Below are 19,580 nucleotides of genomic sequence, written 5' to 3' on the forward strand. Positions count from 1 at the left end.
CCTTCCTTCCTTCCCTCCCTTCCTTTCCTTCCTTCCTCTCTTCTTCCTCTTCTCCCAGTTGCTAGGAATAATACACTTCTCATATTCCTATAGACACTATAGTTAGTATTTCTTTCATCCAGCAAGGTAAAATTCAACTGGGACTAGGGTAGTGCAAGTTAATCTTTTTGCCAATACATAAGCTGGCACCTGACTCTTTAGCAGATGCCTACTTGAATTACTTTATTAGAGGGAAAAGGAGACCCCTGGGCATATGAGCATAACAACATAATGGACAGAGCCACAGGAAACGTGCAAAGTAATTCTGAGGGGTGGTGCCCCCCTACACATACCTCAATGGAGCAGTCATGCACAGAGCTGGTAATGACAACCTAGCTCCCAACAACAGCAATTTCATTAGAAAAAAATGTCTCTAATGTGCTTATCCCTTATTAACAGATTCTGCAATACCACGTGATGGGAAAGCTGCTTTTGTTAAAAGCTGAGAACAAAGAATTCAAAATTCCTCACAGGCTTTTCAGTGCATCTTTCCCTGCAAGGAAGATGTATTTGTTGCTGCTTGCTTCTTGAGGACCAAAATAGCCGTAGAATTGAGCATGTGTTGCAAGTAGAAAAAACTGTGTAACTGCCAGGCTGACAGTCCCCTCACTGTCCCTCTGTCATCTCCCACAATGGCACAAATTTGTGTTGCCCTACACACAGCATTAGAGACTACAGGTGTTATGTGTTATCTGTTTAATCTTTCACCAGCTGCCACCAGAAAGTTAGTCCTGTTTCTCCATACCTTGTGTGTACCTGTAAAACCTTGATGCTGTCTTCATGTCAGCTAAAGTACTTACAGCTCCATGGAGATGTTGCATGCAACTCAGCAGAGACTATAGGACCCTGGCTCCCAAAGAGATAGAAAAAGAGCACTGCTCCTCACAGTGCTGTCACACAGTGAAGTGACTGCCAGACAGAAGGGCTGGTGTGTTCAGTCACAGCACAGACATGTGGCACACAGAGACCCCCCAAAGGCAGACCTTCTTTACAGGAAATCTCGGTTGGATGAAGGATGTACCAAAACCACCAAGACTTCCTCTGCACTACAGCTTAACTGCAAGTTCAGTCAGGATTTGGGTCTCTTTATTGCCAGTCTTTACATGCTAGCTCAGGCAGAACAGAGATGTGCAGTCTGGAATAATCCAGCATGCTCTGGATGCGTGCAAACAAGGTAGTCTGGGAGAGGCGCACCAGAAGGCAGTGTCTGCTCTTGGGACATCTTTGGCTCTGCCCAAACAAAGGATGGCAAGATGTACAGCCCACGATTACACCTCTGTCTCACCCTGTGCACTTGTTACAACTGACTTAAAGTAAAGACTTAAATGTGACTACAGAGCTTGTCAGGGTCACTTCTGCACTCCAGCCTGCAGCCTACCTCATTGTGTTGATGTGTATCTGAAGCAGGTTTATTGTCTGCAAAGACCTATGGTAGGTGACTACATGTCAATATGCTCTAAGGGCCTGAATGCAAATTCTAAGAGCATTTCGGGCTGTTTCCAAACAAAAAAGACTACTTACCTGCTGAGCTGCTTTACGTGATTTTTGAGAATCCATGCTCCTAGACTAGACATCAGTTTTTCAGCTAACATAGCTTCACTGAAGATATTGCACATTTTTGCTGTGAATTCAGTACAATAAAACCCCACTTGATGCCTTTTGTTGTTTTGGAATTTGGTTTTTTGGTTGTTTGGTTTTTTTTTTTCCCAGTGAAATACCCATGTGGAAAAATACCAGTTCTGGCAAAAAAAAATTCAACTGTACACGGGAGAATAGTAGGTGGTTTCATCTGTCCTCCAGGTGAATGTCCATGGCAAGTGAGTTTTCAAAAATCTTTCATTGCTTTTATTTTTAAAATTTCCTTATGAAATCACTACCTTAAATTTATTGCTTTAAATCTGTGATGTTAAAAATTCATAAAAAGTGCCATGTCTTGATAACCAAATTCCTTCTTCTTCCATAGCCAGCAGACCCACCTGTTCCACTTAGGCACCATAGCATTGTTCTGGAGTATCTTGTTTCATAGGAGTAGAGTGGAAGCACAGCTGTCTCTGTTTCCTGACCCCTTAGTCATTAACTTTACTGCCAGCAAGAATTTTAGTTGCAGCTTCCAGGGATACACTCTGGGCCGTAATATGCAGGGTCCGTTCCACAAGATGAAGAAAATGTCTGTGAGAAGATTTCCCCTGCAAAGTTCTCCATGCAGTCAGCATGGTACTGTCGAACACAGCTGCATAAAGGGACAGGAAGAAGCAATATGTAACTCATCTCTATGATGAGATTTATGTCAAGCACATTTGATGTAAGACAAATTTGCTTTATGTTGGCAGGCCCTTATAATACAGGATCAGAAAGAAAAGTGTGGTGGCACCCTGCTTTCCCCAGAGTGGGTGATCACTGCAGCCCACTGTCTGGAGTATACTCACCTTAAACAGCTTCGGGTGAGACTGGGTATGTATCTTCCCCTCCTCATCTTGTCAAGGTGGTGGCAGCTTCTCATCCTGATAAAATTAGGGTAGAAGGCTTTGGCATTACAAGGTAATCATCCTTAGAGGTGTCAGACTAGAAATACCCTATATTCTCAAACTTCCAATGAATCAAGGAGCTACATAACATGGCCTGCAATTAATAACTTTTCCAGGTGAACACAAAATAAATGTTGATGAGAAAACTGAGCAAGAAAGTGGAGTCGCCAGGATGATCATTCATGAAGAATACATGAATGGACACGTCAATAATGATATTGCCCTCCTGAAGCTGGAAACGCTAGTGAATCTCACTGACTACGTGGTGCCAATATGTTTGCCTGAGAAAAGGTTTGCTGTGTATGAGCTCTCCACCATCAAGTTCTCCACAGTAAGCGGATGGGGACGCCTAATAGATGGAGGTGCCACCTCCTCGGTACTGATGAGAGTTGATTTGCCACGTGTAAAGACACAAGAATGTGAAAAGGAGACTGGTTTAAATATTACAGAGAATATGTTCTGTGCAGGAGATCTGTCTGGGGTTAAGGACTCCTGCAAGGGAGACAGTGGTGGTCCTCATGCTACACAGTACAAGAACACTTGGTTTCTGACTGGGATTGTCAGCTGGGGAAAGGGCTGTGCTGCTGAAGGCAGCTACGGGGTTTACACAAGGGTATCCAAATACATTGACTGGTTGAGGAAGCACATGGACTAATGATGTTGAGACACTGCTCATAATTCCAGGTTGTGTTATTGCTGCCCAGTCCCTCTGTACCCTTTTCCCATCAAAAGATCCCTTCATTATCTTAGATATTTGATACATGCCCACAAACACTATTAAAGATTCAAAGTGAGCCTAAGGCTTACTTGAACACATAAAATAACTTCCCTCTTGTGTTGTTTGTAAACTTGTGTATCTTGTCAAGCAGGCAGAGAATGACCATAACAAATCAGACACAATTTCCCTTCTGTTCTGCATCCATTTCTGCTAAAGGTAAGAACTAGATGCTGAGAGGAAGACTGCCAGCAACACATCATGCAAACCATAAGCCTTCCTCCAGCTACTATCTCAGCTTCTGGTAATCAGAGAAATACAGCCTTCCTAAGACAGAAGTTGCATTAGATTGAACAGTCATGAATGACTGTCCGTAAACATGTGCAATTTCCTTTGAACACACTGATGCTTCTACCTGTCATAAATTCCTATGCTATGGGCCCTGTAATATAATGATGAAATAGCAGAAACAAAAATAGGAAAGGTGTTTCTTTTAGTTTATGTTAAAGCAGCTTTCTCCTGCAGCTGCAGTGCCAACAGGGAGATTTGAAGGGGAGAACTGCAGACACTCTCCAGGACTAGAAACCTGGGAAAAGGTTGATTCCATATTTACAGGTCTGCTATGAAACTTGATTTAAATCTTCTTGCATCAAGCGTTATTGCTGTTAAGCTAGTGTGCAATACTTAACCCTATATTTATGAGTGGTAAAGAATACCACTGATTTAATCTTATCTTTGCCTTGGTATTATGTTTGTCAATATTATGTATTATTTATGTTGATACAAAGAACACAAATGAAATGTTTATCAGTTGTCCAGTATAATCTCAATTGTATTCTCTATCCTGAGATCTAAAACCAGAACAGGGTAATTGTATACCTCTCTGCAAAATGCTGACCAAAGACCATTCACTAAAGTCTTAAGGCATAAATGGTAGAACCTGAAGCTCTCTGAAAACATATACCATTCAAAAATGTACTTTCTAACCTTAGCATGAAATTGAAAAGGTGAGGAAGATAAAACTGAACTAGGAGATCAGAACACAGTTTAACTAACTCATGCAGAATTTATGCTCTAGATAGTTCAAATAATGCAGAATATCAACTCAACCAAAAAAGCTTATCAGCAAGTAGGGCACGATCATACTCTATTATTAGGGGAAAACATTGACACTGTATGGTACATATACCATGCAATACTGAACATCCTATTACCTGTTTTACTGAGAGAGAAGGAAGTCTTACTGTTCACTTAGGTAATGAACTGAACTGAGAAAGGCAGCAAAGAGACCTGAAAAACAAGAGATGTTACACGTATATATACATACATGCATTAGAGGTTCTCCTTACTCCTAAAAGAGAGACCACTCCCAAGGAGGAAGGTGACTCTAAGTAGTGACCAGCAAATAAAGCCTCATTTTCATTTAGATAAGGCTCTCAGCACTGTAAAACTATCCCTGAGGACTCCTCAAGGCAGAATAGTTTGTGTTTTCCATGATCCACAACATGATTTATCCTCTGTAACATTCCAGTGTAAATACTGACATTTATGAACACATCACCTTGCAGAAACAAGGGTAAAACGCTGAAAGAAATCAGTACTAATACTTTCCACACAAAATGACTTTTTCAAAACAAATCTGGGTTTTAGATTAAATTTTTAATATATAACAGCCTGCTTAGGAAAGCCAAGGAGATGAAGGAGACCCGATGGCTGGCTCTGGAAGCACGGAAGACACGGCCTGAGCAACACACTGTGAACTCCCCACAAGAAAGGGGAGATTAAGGCCGAGGTCAGTGGTCCAAAGCCAACAGGTTACAGTGCTGGATGTGGATGGGACACACGGCTGGGAGCAGCCAAGGACGGCGCCTGCTGTGGGCTGGGAGCCCGGCTGTGCCCAGCGCCGGGCCGGGGCCACGCCAGCCTGCTGAGGGGACGATTCACTTCCCTTCCTCCAAAATAAAAGGTGCGATTAAAAACAAAACAAGACAAACCCCACGCTGCCTTGGGCTTTAAAAAAAAATAAAGAACAAAAAGAAGAGCAGCCTCATTCCCCCGACTGAGAAATCCCGCCGCGGCTGTCACCCTGTCCCGCGCTTCCGCTATTTCTGGGCAGGGTGAAGCAACGCGGCTCCAGTCTCACCCCGCCCGAGGGGGTGAAGACTTCGGCTCCCGCCCGTCCCGTCCGTCCCGTCCGTGCTGCCGGCGCGGCCCCGGCAGCGGCATCGTCGGGCGCCGCCATGGCCGGACCCCTGCTGCTGCTGCTGCTGCTGCCGCTGCTGCTGCTCCGCGCTCAGGGAGGCGGTGAGGCGCCACCTTTTCCATCTTCTCCGGAGGGGGGAATCTCCCTTCCCAGCAGTCCTCTGGGGAGGCGGGGGGCTGCCGGGGAACGCCAGAGGCGGTGGCGGGTCGATGTTGCGGGAGAGTGGCGGCGGGGAAGGGGAGCGGCCACGCCACGGCCCGTCTTCCCCGGCTGGTTCGGTTTCCACACGGCTGAGGGCTTATCAGCACTTGTGCCGGCCCGGCAGACCGCCGTAAAGCGGGGGCTGAGCTGCCGGGGCAGGGAGCTGCTGGGCATCTCGGGGACGGTGTAGGGAAGGGATTGCCCGCCGTTCGCACCCCGAGCACAGCTGGCCCCGCAGCCTGAGGCGCTCTCGTGTGTGAGGGGAAACCTGTCCGAGTCTTGGTTGGATGCGCTTGGCCGTGGAGAAGCTGGGACACAGCGTGTGAGCAGGTCCCGATGCCCTCTTGTGCCGCCAGCGTCAGCGCCTGAGTCCGAGGCAGCATCAACAAATAACTTCTCAAAAGTGTTAACTCTTCCTTCAGTGTGTCTGGCTGCTTGGGGTTTAAAACAAGGTCTTTGGCATGTTTCTGGCATATCCTGCTTCGGTTGACCGGTGCCTGTTGCTCCTTTATGTCTCTAAAGAAGGAAGTATGATAGCTTGGGAAAAAGAATGAGCAGCCTCAGAAAGAGATTAGTCCAAGTTTATGAAAACATCCGCTTGCACGGGTGGTGTGAAAGCAAAAGGAATATAAAAGTGATAACCCCACCGGCTGTGTCCTGTCACTGAAGAAAGGGATTTAAGGGCAAATAAGATAGTGGGTGAATGAACTAACAGTCGCTGAGCTGCAAGTTAAAACTACTTTCTGTAAGCCTTACTTGAGAGGAGCCTTTTCAAAGTAAGTGGGGGCTTCAAACTATGTGTGGGATTGCTTAATATAAGAAAAAACAGAACTTGTCTCCCTGTGGATGATCCACCAAGTTCAGTGAGAGCAGAATGAATCTCCTGTGTGCTCACTTGGAGGCTATTAGGGTATATTATTATTATTATTATTATTATTATTATTATTATTATTATTATTATTAAGTTTATTTATCATTGAATGAAGCTGTGTGAAGAATGCTCCAAAAGGAATGTGCAGGCCTCCCAGTGAGCATAAGCTACTGTCCTTGAAGTCACATCTGTAGCAAACTGTTCCATATTCCAGCCTGGGATTGGAAAGTACTTCTTCGGTGTAAATTCCAGGTGATAGAACTTGATTAAATATCAACTTCCAAATTCTTCACACTTTCCTAGAAGATACACTCTTTACAAGGTAATTGGCAGCTTATTTATTCCAGCATTGTGTTTATTTCTCCTTCCTGGTAACTTGTGCACAAGTCACTGGAGGTTGATGCTGTTTCCCACAGAGGCAAGTGCCTGCAATGAGTTTAATGGTTTATGTCTCTGATAATGGTTTAATGTCTCTGATCCTCCCCAACAGCTACCTCAGTCTTGAACTGGAAGGCAGCAAGCTTCAGGCTTCTGTGCCACCAAGCTTTTCAGAATAAAACAACTCAGCAAACTGACTTCAGGCTGTACTTTCCTGCTAAAGCAGGAAAAAAAGCTGATGTTCATTTACTCCTGCTCTTTGTAAAATCTTACAAGTCAGCTGCCTTAGCTCTGCATGCACATAAATCAGGAAGGCAGGAACATTTCTACAGGCAATTGGAAGGTGCTGTTAAGAGGGCAGGAAGACCCCAGGGCAGCTCAGTGGGATTTACAGTGGTGAAGATTAATAGAACTCACACGTGGGCTTTTTCCAGCTGCTAGAAGATATGTTGCTTCATCTTGAGTGGCATTTAGTTTCTGCAGCACAAGCCCCTGGAGCAGACAGCGGTGTTGCCTGGTGGTCAGCTTTAAAAACAAATCAAGGAATGTAATCTCCCCAGCATTCAGGGAAAGTCATTCCATTCAAGACTGAGAGTCTTGAGCAGAAGCAGCAGAAATATAAGCCCTATTGGCAACCTTTCCAAGATTAAAAAGAGTAGGAGAAAATCTGGGGGTCCTACATTTTTTTCTGAGGCTACTGATTCTCAGAGAGACTGCTCTGAAAGATCTTGGAATGTATCAGCCTGTGTGAGGACTAACCACACAGGTAATGTTGTGTACAGGTAGCCTGGTCTGTTTTGGCTTTGTTTCTACTTCACTCATTTGTCATGACTTTTCCACCACCAAATGTTACCCACCTGTATAATTTTTCTCTGCTATCTAGTATTCATCGAGAAAGAAAATGCCAACAAGTTCTTGGAAAGATCAAAACGTGCTAACTCTTTCTTGGAAGAATTGAAGAAAGGGAATATTGAAAGGGAATGCAATGAGGAGCGCTGCTCAAAAGAAGAAGCAAGAGAAGCTTTTGAAGACCAGGAGAAAACTGTAAGGATGAACTATTAATATGAAACATAGGCTTATGTATTTCATGTTTAAAAAATGCTATTTAAGTCCTTTGATCTGGGCATCAAAACTCACAGTTTGTTCCAAATCACTCAACACAAAGAACAAGTAGTGATTGACTGTGGGTAGAATTGCTAAGGTAATAATCATTCCACAGCAGTCTTAATTTAGCTCTTGCATGGCCAGCCCGTGTTAAATCCTCCATTCTTCTGATTTGTTTAATTGCCTTTGAAAGTTATTTCACCTTCAATGGCTTTTTTGCTATCAGTGTTGAAAATATGTTCACCCTATCTGGGTTACATGTGTTACCCTCTCTGGGCCACTAAGTGCCATGACTGTGGTCAAGGCAGGCCATGGGAAGTCTGAGAAGGCAAATAATGAAGTGGAACCTCATGAGGGAATTTTACTGAACTTATCTCAAGAGCTTTGCTTGTAATTTTGTAGCTCTCTTTATCTGAATTGAGAGAATGTATACTGTGAACAGTTCTTAAATGCCTTAATGTTGGTTGGAATGAAGTTTGTGTGACTCTTGTGTCACCCGCCCTCCCCCAAGGCTTGCTTAACTTTAGACAGAAATGTGATTTGTTCCCAAGTTGAAGGGGAAGTTAAAGAGATGGGACAGCTGTGTGGACTGGAGTAAGTAGAAAAGGTGGTATTGCAAACATAGACTGCAGCTGTATGGCTGTTTAGAACTACCCTGAAACTGGAGCTAAGGCCAAATTCAATTCCCTTTAACGTTACTTGATGGCCAGAATGTTCTTGGGTTCTTGCCTTGAGGTGTCCTGGGTGGGGAGTCATGGGTGCATCTCCAGTGTACTTCAGATCATAAATGTTGACTTACCTATAGCAGAACCGGCACAGCCAGTTCTGCCTGGTGACCAGATTTCACTGGAAAGGACTGTCTTGGACAGACAGCATCCTGGAGTCCTCAGTGCAGGTGGAAAGGAGAACACAAATCAGACAAAATATTTTTAAATGTCAGGATTTGTGAGGTCCTGATTGATGGGAGTATGGGGTGGAGATCAAGACTGAGAATTTGGCATTACAGGAATATAAGTAAATTCAGTCAAAACTGGTGGGAAGATAGTTATGCAAGAAAATCAAGTGGCTTACGCTGAATGGGTCACACTGGAAAAAAACACTAAGGAGTTTCAGATATTTCTGAAAAATGCATGAGACTTGTTTCTGTAGAGCTGGACACCATATGGATTCTGTAGAGCTGGGCACCAGATGGGACCAAATGGTTTTGTTATTAAATGGTAATGGTGGGCTGCAAGATACTGTATGTATCTATAAGGTAAATATTTCCTTTAACAATTCTTAGCTGCAAGTATCCTGTATATGAAAAGGCTAATATTTTTCTGAGGAATTCTGTAATTCTTATCTGTCTCCTTTTTTTTCCTCCATTTCCCACACTTACCTGTAGGAGGAATTCTGGAACATCTATGTAGGTAAGAAATACTCTGTGCTTGTTTAAGATTTAGTTTCCTTATTGCAAGGTTTGAAAGTATACGCATCTTAAGTAACCCCTTCCTGCTCCCTTGCTTCCTCTCTTTTCACTCTGGGACACCCTCACATTGTGTTTCCTTTGAAAAAGGAATCTGATTTACTGCCTGCTGTTGTTTGAACCCAATTGCTTCATTTGAAGGCAAGGTTCAGCTGTCTCCAGTTGCTGGGCTGACCTTTGTCCTCTCAAAAAGAGAACTGTGGGGCTTTGCACGCAAAGGACAGTGAGGAGCAGAAACTATGTGTGGTACTGCCAGATAGTTTTCTTTCAGAGGGGCAGCCCCAGATGGGAGAATTCAAGATGCAAAGAGTCACAGATGAGGGTGTCTCTTACATGCCATAACTAACACAAAGTTAAATTGTATTGCAATGTCATTTGCCTGTTTCCTGTCTCCTTCCATGCCAAAGTGTTCTTGATTCCTGTCTTAAAGATCATTTTTTAGGTTGTGTATTTTACAGAACTGTTTGGCATTCAAGGAAAATATGCCAGTAGATCAGCAGATACTACCTAACAGTTTTCTCTTTTTTTATCTAAATATGTGAGTTTTATTTATTAGGATTCCAGTGATTGTAAGCAATGTGCAGGGATAGATTTTTAATGTATTAGTGTTTGATAACGTGTTTTCCAGAAAGTATATGTCCACTTTAGAAACTAGGAGGAGTACCTCAAAAATGTTGACCAGCTTTGTCTTTTGGAATCTGCAGTAAAATGAAGACAGTTGCCATGAAGAATTGCCACAAACTTTCACAATCCTCTAAGCAGGGGATGAACTCTGCAACCTACAGACTAAAATTTCAAGCAAAGCTTGTGTCAGTGTTACAGTAAACAGGATTGGAATATTTCAAACCATTTTCTCATGAGAATACAAGCAGCAGAATATCAGTGCCAATGCTCCTAGCAGAAATGTTAGTTTTAATACATTTTAAACCACAGTCCACAAATGCTTTATGTGTATTCAGAATTACTGAAAAACACAGCTACATTCAGCCAAGTTACTAGAACAATTTGTTCTTGCTTCCTTTTTTAGTAGGGGATTCTGCAATTTGTGCAATATTTATATGAACTTGATATATTGATGTAAATTGATCTAAAACTCATTACCACAGCTGCAACTACAGTGTAGGATAAGACTAAATAAGTATCTTTTCTAACAATAGAATACTACTTAGCTAAGACAACTACAGAATAGAGTGGTATGGCACTGCAGAGGAGGCACAAATCAGAAGTTATGCTGTAAGCCCTCAGTCTGTCTTGTGTTTTTTCATTAAGGTTGGTTTTGCCTTCCCTCTGTTAAGCATGGACATCATGTTTTCAGAGCCTCAATGGCTGGAGCATTTGGAGAGCTATTGGTTTTGGCCACGTGCAGGTAGAAAAGGGATCTTGATGTGTGGGTGCAGTACACAAAGCCCAGAAACTGTTCCTTGTGGCAGGCAAAGCTGCAGCAGATGAGGTCAGAGTCCAGAAACACCACAGAGGGAGCATGCTGGGTCCTTGGGATGAATAGCTTTTTGCATGTTGTTTCTGCTATGGGCATTGCTGTTTAGGCTGCTCCAAAGAGGGGCAGAACAAGTGGTAAAATAGGAGGATTGCAGCTGTTATCTAGAGCAGCAAATTATTAAGCATCACTTTTCTGGATACCCTGCATTTTATATGAAACAGAGCAAAAGCTATACGGAAATGCAAGAGGACATAAGGTCAGTATCTTTAGGCAGTAATTCCAATGCAGAAATGTCCTGTCAGCTCTTACAGGCTTCACTCTATGTATATTCTGACCACAATCATAGTATGAAAAAATATTTTGGGTTGGGAGGACCCACAAAGATGAATGAGTCATTGATCATTCTTAAATGAAAAGTCCATACAGGAATCAAATCTACAACTCTGTCCATATCAGCACCATGCTCTAACCAACTGAGCTAATCCCTTTACCTTCCCACAAAAAAAGGCTTGTGTACACACTGTCAAAGAGTAGCCACCAAAAAGAGATTGCAAAACTGAGGATATGTAGATGAATCACTGCAGGTTTGGAATGATTGCATTTATACTGTTTGTTCCATCTGGAATGTGGCAACTCACAGGACCTCTATTGGAAAAGGAAGGATGAAAGGTGGCTTAAGAAAACTAAGAGCCCTTCCGTGTTCACTGAAAATGCTTGCACTCTTCCAATAATTTGTGTTTTGGTTTGTTTTTGCAGATGGGAACCAATGCAGTTCAAATCCTTGTTACTATGGTGGCCACTGTAAAGATGGAATTGGTTCCTACACTTGCACGTGCTTGGATGGCTATCAAGGCAAGAACTGTGAATTTGGTAAGTTTCTGCTTTAGAGAGCTGTGGTGGTGATCTTCCCAGGGAGCCTTGCAAGGAAACATGTTTTGCATGGAAATCCTTCCTGGGGCTCACACCTGTGACAGAGAGCTGCCACTGTGATCTTGCCATGGGAGGGTGTATCATTAGCCCAGCAGTAAGAGTGGGAGCGTGGAACTGAGGTGCAGTCACAGCATGGAGGGGAGTGATGAGGAGTTGAGTGTTTCAGGGCAGGAGGGAGGAGTCGTGTGAGGGTTTACACAGTTATGTTCTCGGTGAGTTTTGTTCATTCTTCCCCTGACATTTTGTCTCTGCTTTTCTGAGCTCACCATGCCATGGCCACTGGGCCCACTTAGACTTGGCAAGTACATTTTGTAGGCTGGATGCAGCTGCTTTGTAAGGCACAAGCTGATGTTCAGCACTCACATGAGGGGTTCCTAAAAGGTGCTTCAGGTGCTCGGCAGGTGGGGATACAGATCCCGTCTAAAGAGCGTGTTTTGTTTTGGAGAACTTGCAGATGTTCCGTGAAGTCAGTGTTTCTGTAGAGTTTTTCTCCCACCATCTCTTTTATAGTCATACCCAAGTTCTGCAGAATAAACAACGGGGACTGTGAGCAGTTCTGCAGTGTCAGAAGAGATGGACGGAAGGATGTGCTGTGTTCCTGTGCAGATGGGTATGCTCTAGCAGAGGATGGCAAACACTGTGTTGCAACAGGTACAAAGCCACGAGACAAATCAATAGCGGTGGTGGTGAGACTTGTTTCACAGTTAAGGCATGTGTTGGTTTACAGTTGAAGAATGTTTTTCAAACCACCAGTATCCTACGTGACATAGACTCAACAGTGAGGCCAAGAGATTTGTATTTCCAAAGCCTTCCATTTCTGAGGTGCTGTGATGGATTGGATCAAAATCTAAGTTTAGATTTAGACCCTTTGCAAGGTGCCTCTCAGCAAATTACCAAGTTCCATTGCTGTCAAATGAAAACTAATTGCAGTAATAACTAATATTCTGAAATACTTACACACCACAGAAAGTGGCAGCCTACAAAACTTTCTTTTCAGAACCTTTCTTTTTATAGAAACGGAAAATATTCAATACTTATAATTAGTGCTACTTACACCTGTACTTTTCTAGACTCTTGTAAGAAGGCTGGTCAGACATCTCAAACATATGCTCATGATGTTCTTCTTTATATCCTTTAAAAAAAACCAAATTGCTTTTGTGAGCCACATTACTCCACTCAGTTTCCTTGGCGTTGCCAAGATGTTTTTTCATATGCTGGTGCTTCTCTTCTTCTTCAATTGTAACATTCTTCTCTTCACAGTAAAATACCCTTGTGGAAAAGTTCTTGTGTCAAGGCAAAAAAGGTCTGTTCTTTCACCCGCTGACTATAGCAATGGAACAAGTGATCAAGAAATGACTTCTGCAAACGAAACGAGCACAGAGGAGGGCTTTGCAATTACCACAGAAAGCCCAACCGCTCCCCCTGACAACAGAACAAGCAGCAAGACTCCATATGTGGATACCAGGATAGTTGGTGGGGATGAGTGTCCTCCTGGCCAATGCCCATGGCAGGTAAATGGAGGGGGTTTTGCCCTGCATGTGGCAGAGTGTGTCTCTGAGGCACGGTGAGCAGTGGCTCCTTCCAGCTGGTTGCCTTCTGAACGTGACCTGTGCCATGTGCCAGTGGCAGTGAGACGTAGCTGAACTGTGTGGCCCTGGGCACTTGGATGTGCTGTTCTGCAAACTGCAGCCTCACAGTGTCTAAACAAAAGGCTTTGTGCCATTTTTGATGAAGATGCCTACCCTATCCCCAGAGAGGACTTTTGGGTCACGCTGGTCTCCCAGGCCATTTTTGCAGGTTACATTTTGGTTCTGTCTGAGACCATCCACTGAGGCAGCACAGCTGGGAGCAGGGTGATAAAGCAGAGAAAGCCAGCGTTTTGCTTCACAAATACAGGCTCGTGTCTCAGTTTTCCTCTTGAGTTTGGGCCAGCCAAAATGAATTCCTGTATTTGGGACATTCTTTGAGGGAGAAAGTCCAAGGGATGGGGTGATCCAGAGTGTGCGCTCTGCCTGCTCAGCCGGTCCGTGCCTCAGGGACATTGCTCAGCAGTGGGAGTGAGGTTGTGGGGAAGCCAAATGTCAACTTGACATAAAGTCAGTCAAGAATCTGTAGCAGCAGAAGGCAATCTGTGGCCTCTGCACCTGAGAATGCAATAGCAGGAGAGACCTGGTGGGCCACATGCACTCTGCTGTAAGAAGCATCTCTGTAATGTGCAGAGAAAGCAGTTAGCTCTTCATAGTTTGTGGACATTAACCTGCACTTGCTCCTTCTGCACTTACCTGTTTTCATTCACAGGCTGTTCTGTTAGACGAGGAAGGAAAAGAGTTTTGTGGTGGAACTGTTCTGAATGAAAATTTTATACTTACTGCAGCTCATTGCATAAACCAATCCAAAGAAATTAAAGTTGTTGTTGGTGAGTGATTATTTCTTTTACTCCTCTGAGGTGGGACTATGTGTTGTGCTTAACCTCCTGTGCCATAAATCTCCTGTGAGATGTACTCCCGATTCATTAAGGTTTGTTACCTTTCTGCTGCTTTTTATAATTTCTTGTTATTGTGAGAATCCTGTTTGTAACAACAGGTGCCTCTCCTTCTGCTCTGCCAGCTAGTTGGGAGTGATTGCAGTCAAATATTCTAGAACTGTTGGCTATCAATGTGTTCAGCAGAGCAGTGCTTCTGCAGGAAGCTCATCATTCCTAGCACTTCAGAAGTATCCAGGTTTGTTCCTGCAGGAGCCCTCAGGAAAGCTATGACTCATTGAATAGAGCCCAAAAGAACAGATTCAGATTTATCATTGCTTCCCTTTTGAGCCAGGACACAAGATCAACACAGCTTCAGCTTTGCACAGTTGTAGTCCAGACCATGTTCTCTTCTCTAAGCCAGGCTCAAGCTCCTGTAAGTGCTCCCACACAAAATTGCATTAGTTTAGCTGAATCAGCTTATGCCTTTATGTAAACTGGTACAAAAATCTCCATAGACCAAACCTCAGGATCAATGGTGATCCATTTGCTGTGAAGAAATATTGCCATGCCTGTTCACAGTTTCCTTGTGTGATCTAAGGTCCTGAGCAAAGTGTTCAGGATGAATATTCTGCTCTCTTCCTCTGCCAAGGTTGTTCTAAAATTCTTACCCTTTCTCATTCATTAATGACCCTTTTAATGCTCTTGTACAGGTGAAGTGGACAGAGAGAAGGAAGAGCCGTCTGAATCAATGCACGCTGTGGACAAAATACTTGTTCATTCTAAATTTATTATTGACACTTATGATAATGACATTGCCTTATTAAAGCTGAAGGAACCTATCAGGTTTTCAGAGTACGTCATCGCAGCGTGTCTCCCCAAAGCAGACTTTGCTAATGAAGTTCTGATGAACCAAAGATCTGGGAGGGTTAGTGGCTTTGGGCGTGAATTTGAAGGTGGACGAAGATCCAAAAAACTGAAGGTGCTCGAAGTCCCCTATGTTAATAGGAACACTTGTAAGGAGTCCACTAACTTAGCCATAACTGAGAACATGTTCTGTGCTGGTTATGACACAGAACAAAAGGATGCTTGCCAAGGAGATAGTGGTGGCCCCCATGTGACCAGATACAAGGATACTTACTTTGTTACTGGAATTGTTAGCTGGGGAGAAGGATGTGCGAGGAAGGGTAAATACGGTGTCTATACCAAACTGTCCCGGTTCTTGCGTTGGGTAAGAAAAGTCATGAGTTCGTAGTGGTGGTGTGTCCCTTGATCCTTCTTGTTAGCTACCAAGATGCAGGACTGGTTATGGAAACTTTCTTTTCCTGCACATCTGCTAAGTTGGTTTTGAAATCTGGTTCCTTTAAGTTATGGTCAGCTTCCATTTGTATTCTTTCTGTCTTCAAAGCACCTCTCTGTGGACTGCGGAGGAGTTTAGAATTGGTTGAATGAGGGAATTTCTCCAAACACAAAGGCTGCTGAGCAGAGTCTTTGGCTTCTTTCAATTATTTATCAATGGCCATTTTGGTTCCTACGTGTTGACACCAGTGCTCCTACCAGAGGCTGCTAAACATGTTCTGAGCAGTCCCTAGTCATGATGAAAGCAGGAAGGACAGGACTCAGCTAATCCTCATATTGCAGCCATCTGGCTCAGCAGGGAGTTTGTCCTTACTGGAGTTGTTTAGCTTCTACCTTTAGATATGACCAGAAGATTAAGGAGCAGGGGATCTTGCATGGCAAAAGCTAAGACACAATTAATTCATCAATGTTTGGTGCTAAATGACCACATGTTCCACAAATGGCCTGCTCAGATCACAGCCGCTCATTAAAAGGGGTTTTGCTTTGTAAGGATTGTACTTCACTTTATTTTTATTTGTACACTCTGGTCATCAGAAAAAAATATATGTGCACATTCACTGTTCTCTGTATCTTATTCTGGATTACGTATGGCTGAGGAGTGGAAAGCTCCTTACAAGTGTATTGTTCTAGATGTTTCTGTTAGGTGCAATATTGATGGACACCAGCATTTGAAATAAAACATTCTTTGTCTTTTGTTCTCCACTGGCTGTGTTTTTCTCTAACATTCACTGACAGAGCCTCTATTCCACTGCCAATTCTGATGGCTTTTCCAAGGCTCTTCCAATCTCTTCTGCTCCCCTGTGCTCTGAGGAGCACTGAACTTCATTAGACACCTGCTAGTTGTTTCTCAGGCTTTGAGCTGGTACTGGCTTGTTTCACATAGCAGGTGCTGTGAGCAAAGCAGACTGACAAGAACTCGAAACACAACTCTGCAAACAGCGCGTCTTGCTGCAGTCAGCACTAATTGTGGGCAAGAAAGTGAGTGGGCAGGTCAGCTACCCCAGCGTGATGGTCTTGGCCTGTGTAACTCCTCAGTGGGCTTTCTTCAAAGTTTACTCAGCAGTGTTTGTTCCCTGGGTTGTTCTGTGCACTGGATTCCTGCTCAAATCCCTTGTCCCATGGGTACTGTGCCTCGTGCTCAATTTCCCTGTTCAAAGGAAAACCTCAGGTCTGGGTCCTGCTCAAATCCTACTTCCATATTCTTGCTCAGGGCTTTCTTCTACTGAAGCAGAGCTTGAGGACTGAAGCAAAACACAGACTGGGCTGGAAAGGTGTTGAGGTAGCCAAAGGCATCTCTTTATGTCCATTGCTCTTTCTGTGCCAGCATCTCTGCCATGCTGAGAGGCATGGGTGAAACATCTTCTTCCTCTGGACCTCCTATCAAAGGTCATAAGCAGCCCTAGGGCCTGCAACAAAAGGAGGAATTAAAGCACTCTCTTTTTTTAATGTAGATAAATGATTTAGGAGTAATTTCATATAGCAGATTTGAACAGAATGCAAAGTCCAGGAAAGAGGCACAGCACACAGCTGCTGAGTAAAGTGGTGGATTTTAAGATACCAGAATTCCTCCTGGCAAGCGGAGACACAGCTGGATTAGGCTGTAGCTAGCATGTACCAAGGATGATGGACAGAGAGGCTCTAAGGTACCCTCTAGTGCTCAGGCTTCTGCCTTCAAGGAAAAGCCAGTCCAAAATCTGCAAACTTGGTGCCTTGATTCACTCCTCACTTCTGGGGTGCCTTCTCTCTTTGGCCCAGTGTACAGGAGGCACAAAACTCTGGCTCTGGTTGTTCTGCCTTCCTTGGCACAAGGGCAAGAGCCAAACCACTTACTCTAGCACTTTGCTGCCTGTATAGTCAAACTGTTTTAGATGGTCTGTCAAAATTTCCATGGGAAAGCCTCTTTGAGGTGCTCTGCCAACACAAGGCTATCAGTGCAGCACACTCACTTTTTTGTGTCTTCACACTGTGCCATGGTGACATGCACAGTGAGAGCAAAGAGTTTGCTCTCAAAGGTTTTGTTTTCTCATGAGTGAAGGACCTTTGCACTATGGTGTTTCTCATTTAGCAGCTGCCCCAGAGCCCTGCAGAGAAAGCAGCGGGTGATGCGCAGTGAGCTCGGAGGATGAGCATGGCAGGTCATCGTGGGACAATGTGGCTTCTCCCTGTTGTCCTCCTTTTCCTTCAGATGAGGCAGACAGGTAGAGTGTTTGCTTTAACTTGGCTTTGTGCTGCTTTGCCTAAACCACACAGGTTGCTGTCAATAGTTTTGCTTTGCAGGACACGGGACATGAGTGAACACCCAGTAGCTTTGCTGTCTCTGCCTTGCTTCCCTTTGCCAGCTGCAGTGCAATGACATCCAGGGCTCAGGCACATGGGGAATTCCATTTTGGACTGGGAGTTGTGTCAGTGTAAATTATGGGGTCAGTATGTTGATATGAAGTGTTTTCAAATGCTCAGCACAATTAATGGGCTATTTCTGATTTTGTCAAGAGACATGATAATTAAAAATCTTTACTANGCTCAGGCTTCTGCCATCAAGGAAAAGCCAGTCCTTATGGATTTAAGGCTTAAGGGAAGAAAGGAAGGACGGTAAGTAAGCCCTGTGGCTAGAGGAGCCCTGCAGTGGATTTTCTCAGGAGGGCAGTGAAGTCTCTGGGGCAGGTTGTCTTCCAGAGTGGGACATGAAAGTAGCTGTCATGTGTGCAGCATGATGGGGGCTGCCCTAAGGAGCCAATGTGAACAACCTGCCTTTTGTTATGGTATCCCACAGTATGGGAGGAAAACACGCTGCAGCAGGCCCAGTATCCAACTGGAAGCAATTTTCCAGATAGCGTCTTCCCTGGAGCCTTGGCCAGCGTGCCAAAACTACAATAGAGGTCAACTTGAGCCCCTGTTGTCTCAGTAGGCCAGGCTGCGTGCCCTTGGCAATCTTTCCAGGTGAGCAACACAAGCAGTGTGTCACTGTTAGTATTGTGCCTTTGTGTCCTGCACTAGCATGACAAGAACAAGCTTCCTGTGTCCTGCTCCCTGGCACAGTTGACTCACCTGTCAGGATTGTCCTCCATCGTCTGATTCCCAGACAGCAGTGCCCTGTCAAGAGCTGTCCCCTTGGGGTGGTTTGAACAATAGAAAACAGCACATAAATCCCATAACCCTCTGTCTTAGGTTACAATGTAAAATGTAGCCAGAAGTATGTATTCTATCACAGTCTTCATATGTTGTTCAAACCAGGTAGGGCAATGTTCCTTATTGCCTTCATGACTCACCCCGATCACTCCAGGGGTTATCTTCTGTTAATGGTTCATTGGGTCTCACTGTATGACTGCTAAAATTACATCATCCCACTGTGAGATGCTCCACCGAGGAGGAGGAGCCATGCATTCCTACCTGGATATATTCTGAGCCTTGGAACACCACAAGCAACCTTATCCACTGAATTCCCAGAGGACAAGAGCTGCATAACCATCACTGGACCTTCAGAGGAAGATCAAACCCTTCTACAGGATCACTGCTTCAACAGGGCATCTATCACTTCAAGAGGACTGCAGCCATCAATTAATAGGACTGCCACAAACACACAGACAGACACGGTATCAGGTTGTATTCTAACTATGGCATTGCTTCTGTATTATTACATTTATTTTAATTTTCCAATTAAATTGTATTTTTGACTTGGGATCTCCCTCTGGTTTGCTTTCAAACAAGAACACCCCCCAACATTCATAAAGGGATGGAAATCGAAGGCTTTGGGGAAGTGTGCTCTGTCCTTGTGCTTATGACGGAGCTGGTGGGTAACATCTTTGCAATGTGCATGCCAAGATCTGCAAACTTGGTGCCTTGATTCACTCCTCACTTCTGGGGTGCCTTCTCTCTTTGGCCCAGTGTACAGGA

General features: G+C 44.1%; 2 protein-coding genes and 1 pseudogene across 4 annotated transcripts in view; all 3 read left to right on the plus strand.

The window, feature by feature from the left end:
* F7 (coagulation factor VII) overlaps nucleotides 1-3,388 on the plus strand; it is an 8,004-nt gene extending 4,616 nt beyond the window's left edge. The window contains exons 6-8 of the mRNA XM_015642911.2: nucleotides 1,750-1,856; nucleotides 2,370-2,490; nucleotides 2,681-3,388. Coding sequence (XP_015498397.1) covers nucleotides 1,750-1,856; nucleotides 2,370-2,490; nucleotides 2,681-3,219 — 767 coding nt within the window. The 3' untranslated portion in view covers nucleotides 3,220-3,388. The remainder of the gene's footprint in view (nucleotides 1-1,749; nucleotides 1,857-2,369; nucleotides 2,491-2,680) is intronic.
* A 1,696-nt stretch (nucleotides 3,389-5,084) lies between these two features.
* F10 (coagulation factor X) lies at nucleotides 5,085-16,391 on the plus strand. Of its 3 annotated transcripts, none has more exons than XM_015642897.3 (8): nucleotides 5,085-5,245; nucleotides 7,816-7,976; nucleotides 9,421-9,445; nucleotides 11,696-11,809; nucleotides 12,380-12,520; nucleotides 13,130-13,380; nucleotides 14,168-14,285; nucleotides 15,044-16,391. In XM_015642897.3, the coding sequence occupies exons 1-8, from the start codon at nucleotides 5,107-5,109 to the stop codon at nucleotides 15,583-15,585; spliced, it is 1,491 nt and encodes a 496-aa protein (XP_015498383.1). In that variant the 5' UTR covers nucleotides 5,085-5,106; the 3' UTR covers nucleotides 15,586-16,391. The 3 variants fall into 3 exon arrangements, with proteins under 3 accessions (XP_015498383.1, XP_033368947.1, XP_033368950.1); XM_033513056.1 differs by lacking the exon at nucleotides 5,085-5,245 and adding an exon at nucleotides 5,381-5,583; XM_033513059.1 differs by lacking the exons at nucleotides 5,085-5,245; nucleotides 7,816-7,976; nucleotides 9,421-9,445 and adding an exon at nucleotides 10,822-11,608.
* A 7-nt stretch (nucleotides 16,392-16,398) lies between these two features.
* LOC107202712 overlaps nucleotides 16,399-19,580 on the plus strand; it is a 10,759-nt pseudogene continuing 7,577 nt past the window's right edge.

Source organism: Parus major, chromosome 1 (assembly GCF_001522545.3).
Source record: "Parus major isolate Abel chromosome 1, Parus_major1.1, whole genome shotgun sequence".
Classification (NCBI taxonomy): Eukaryota; Metazoa; Chordata; class Aves; order Passeriformes; family Paridae; genus Parus; species Parus major.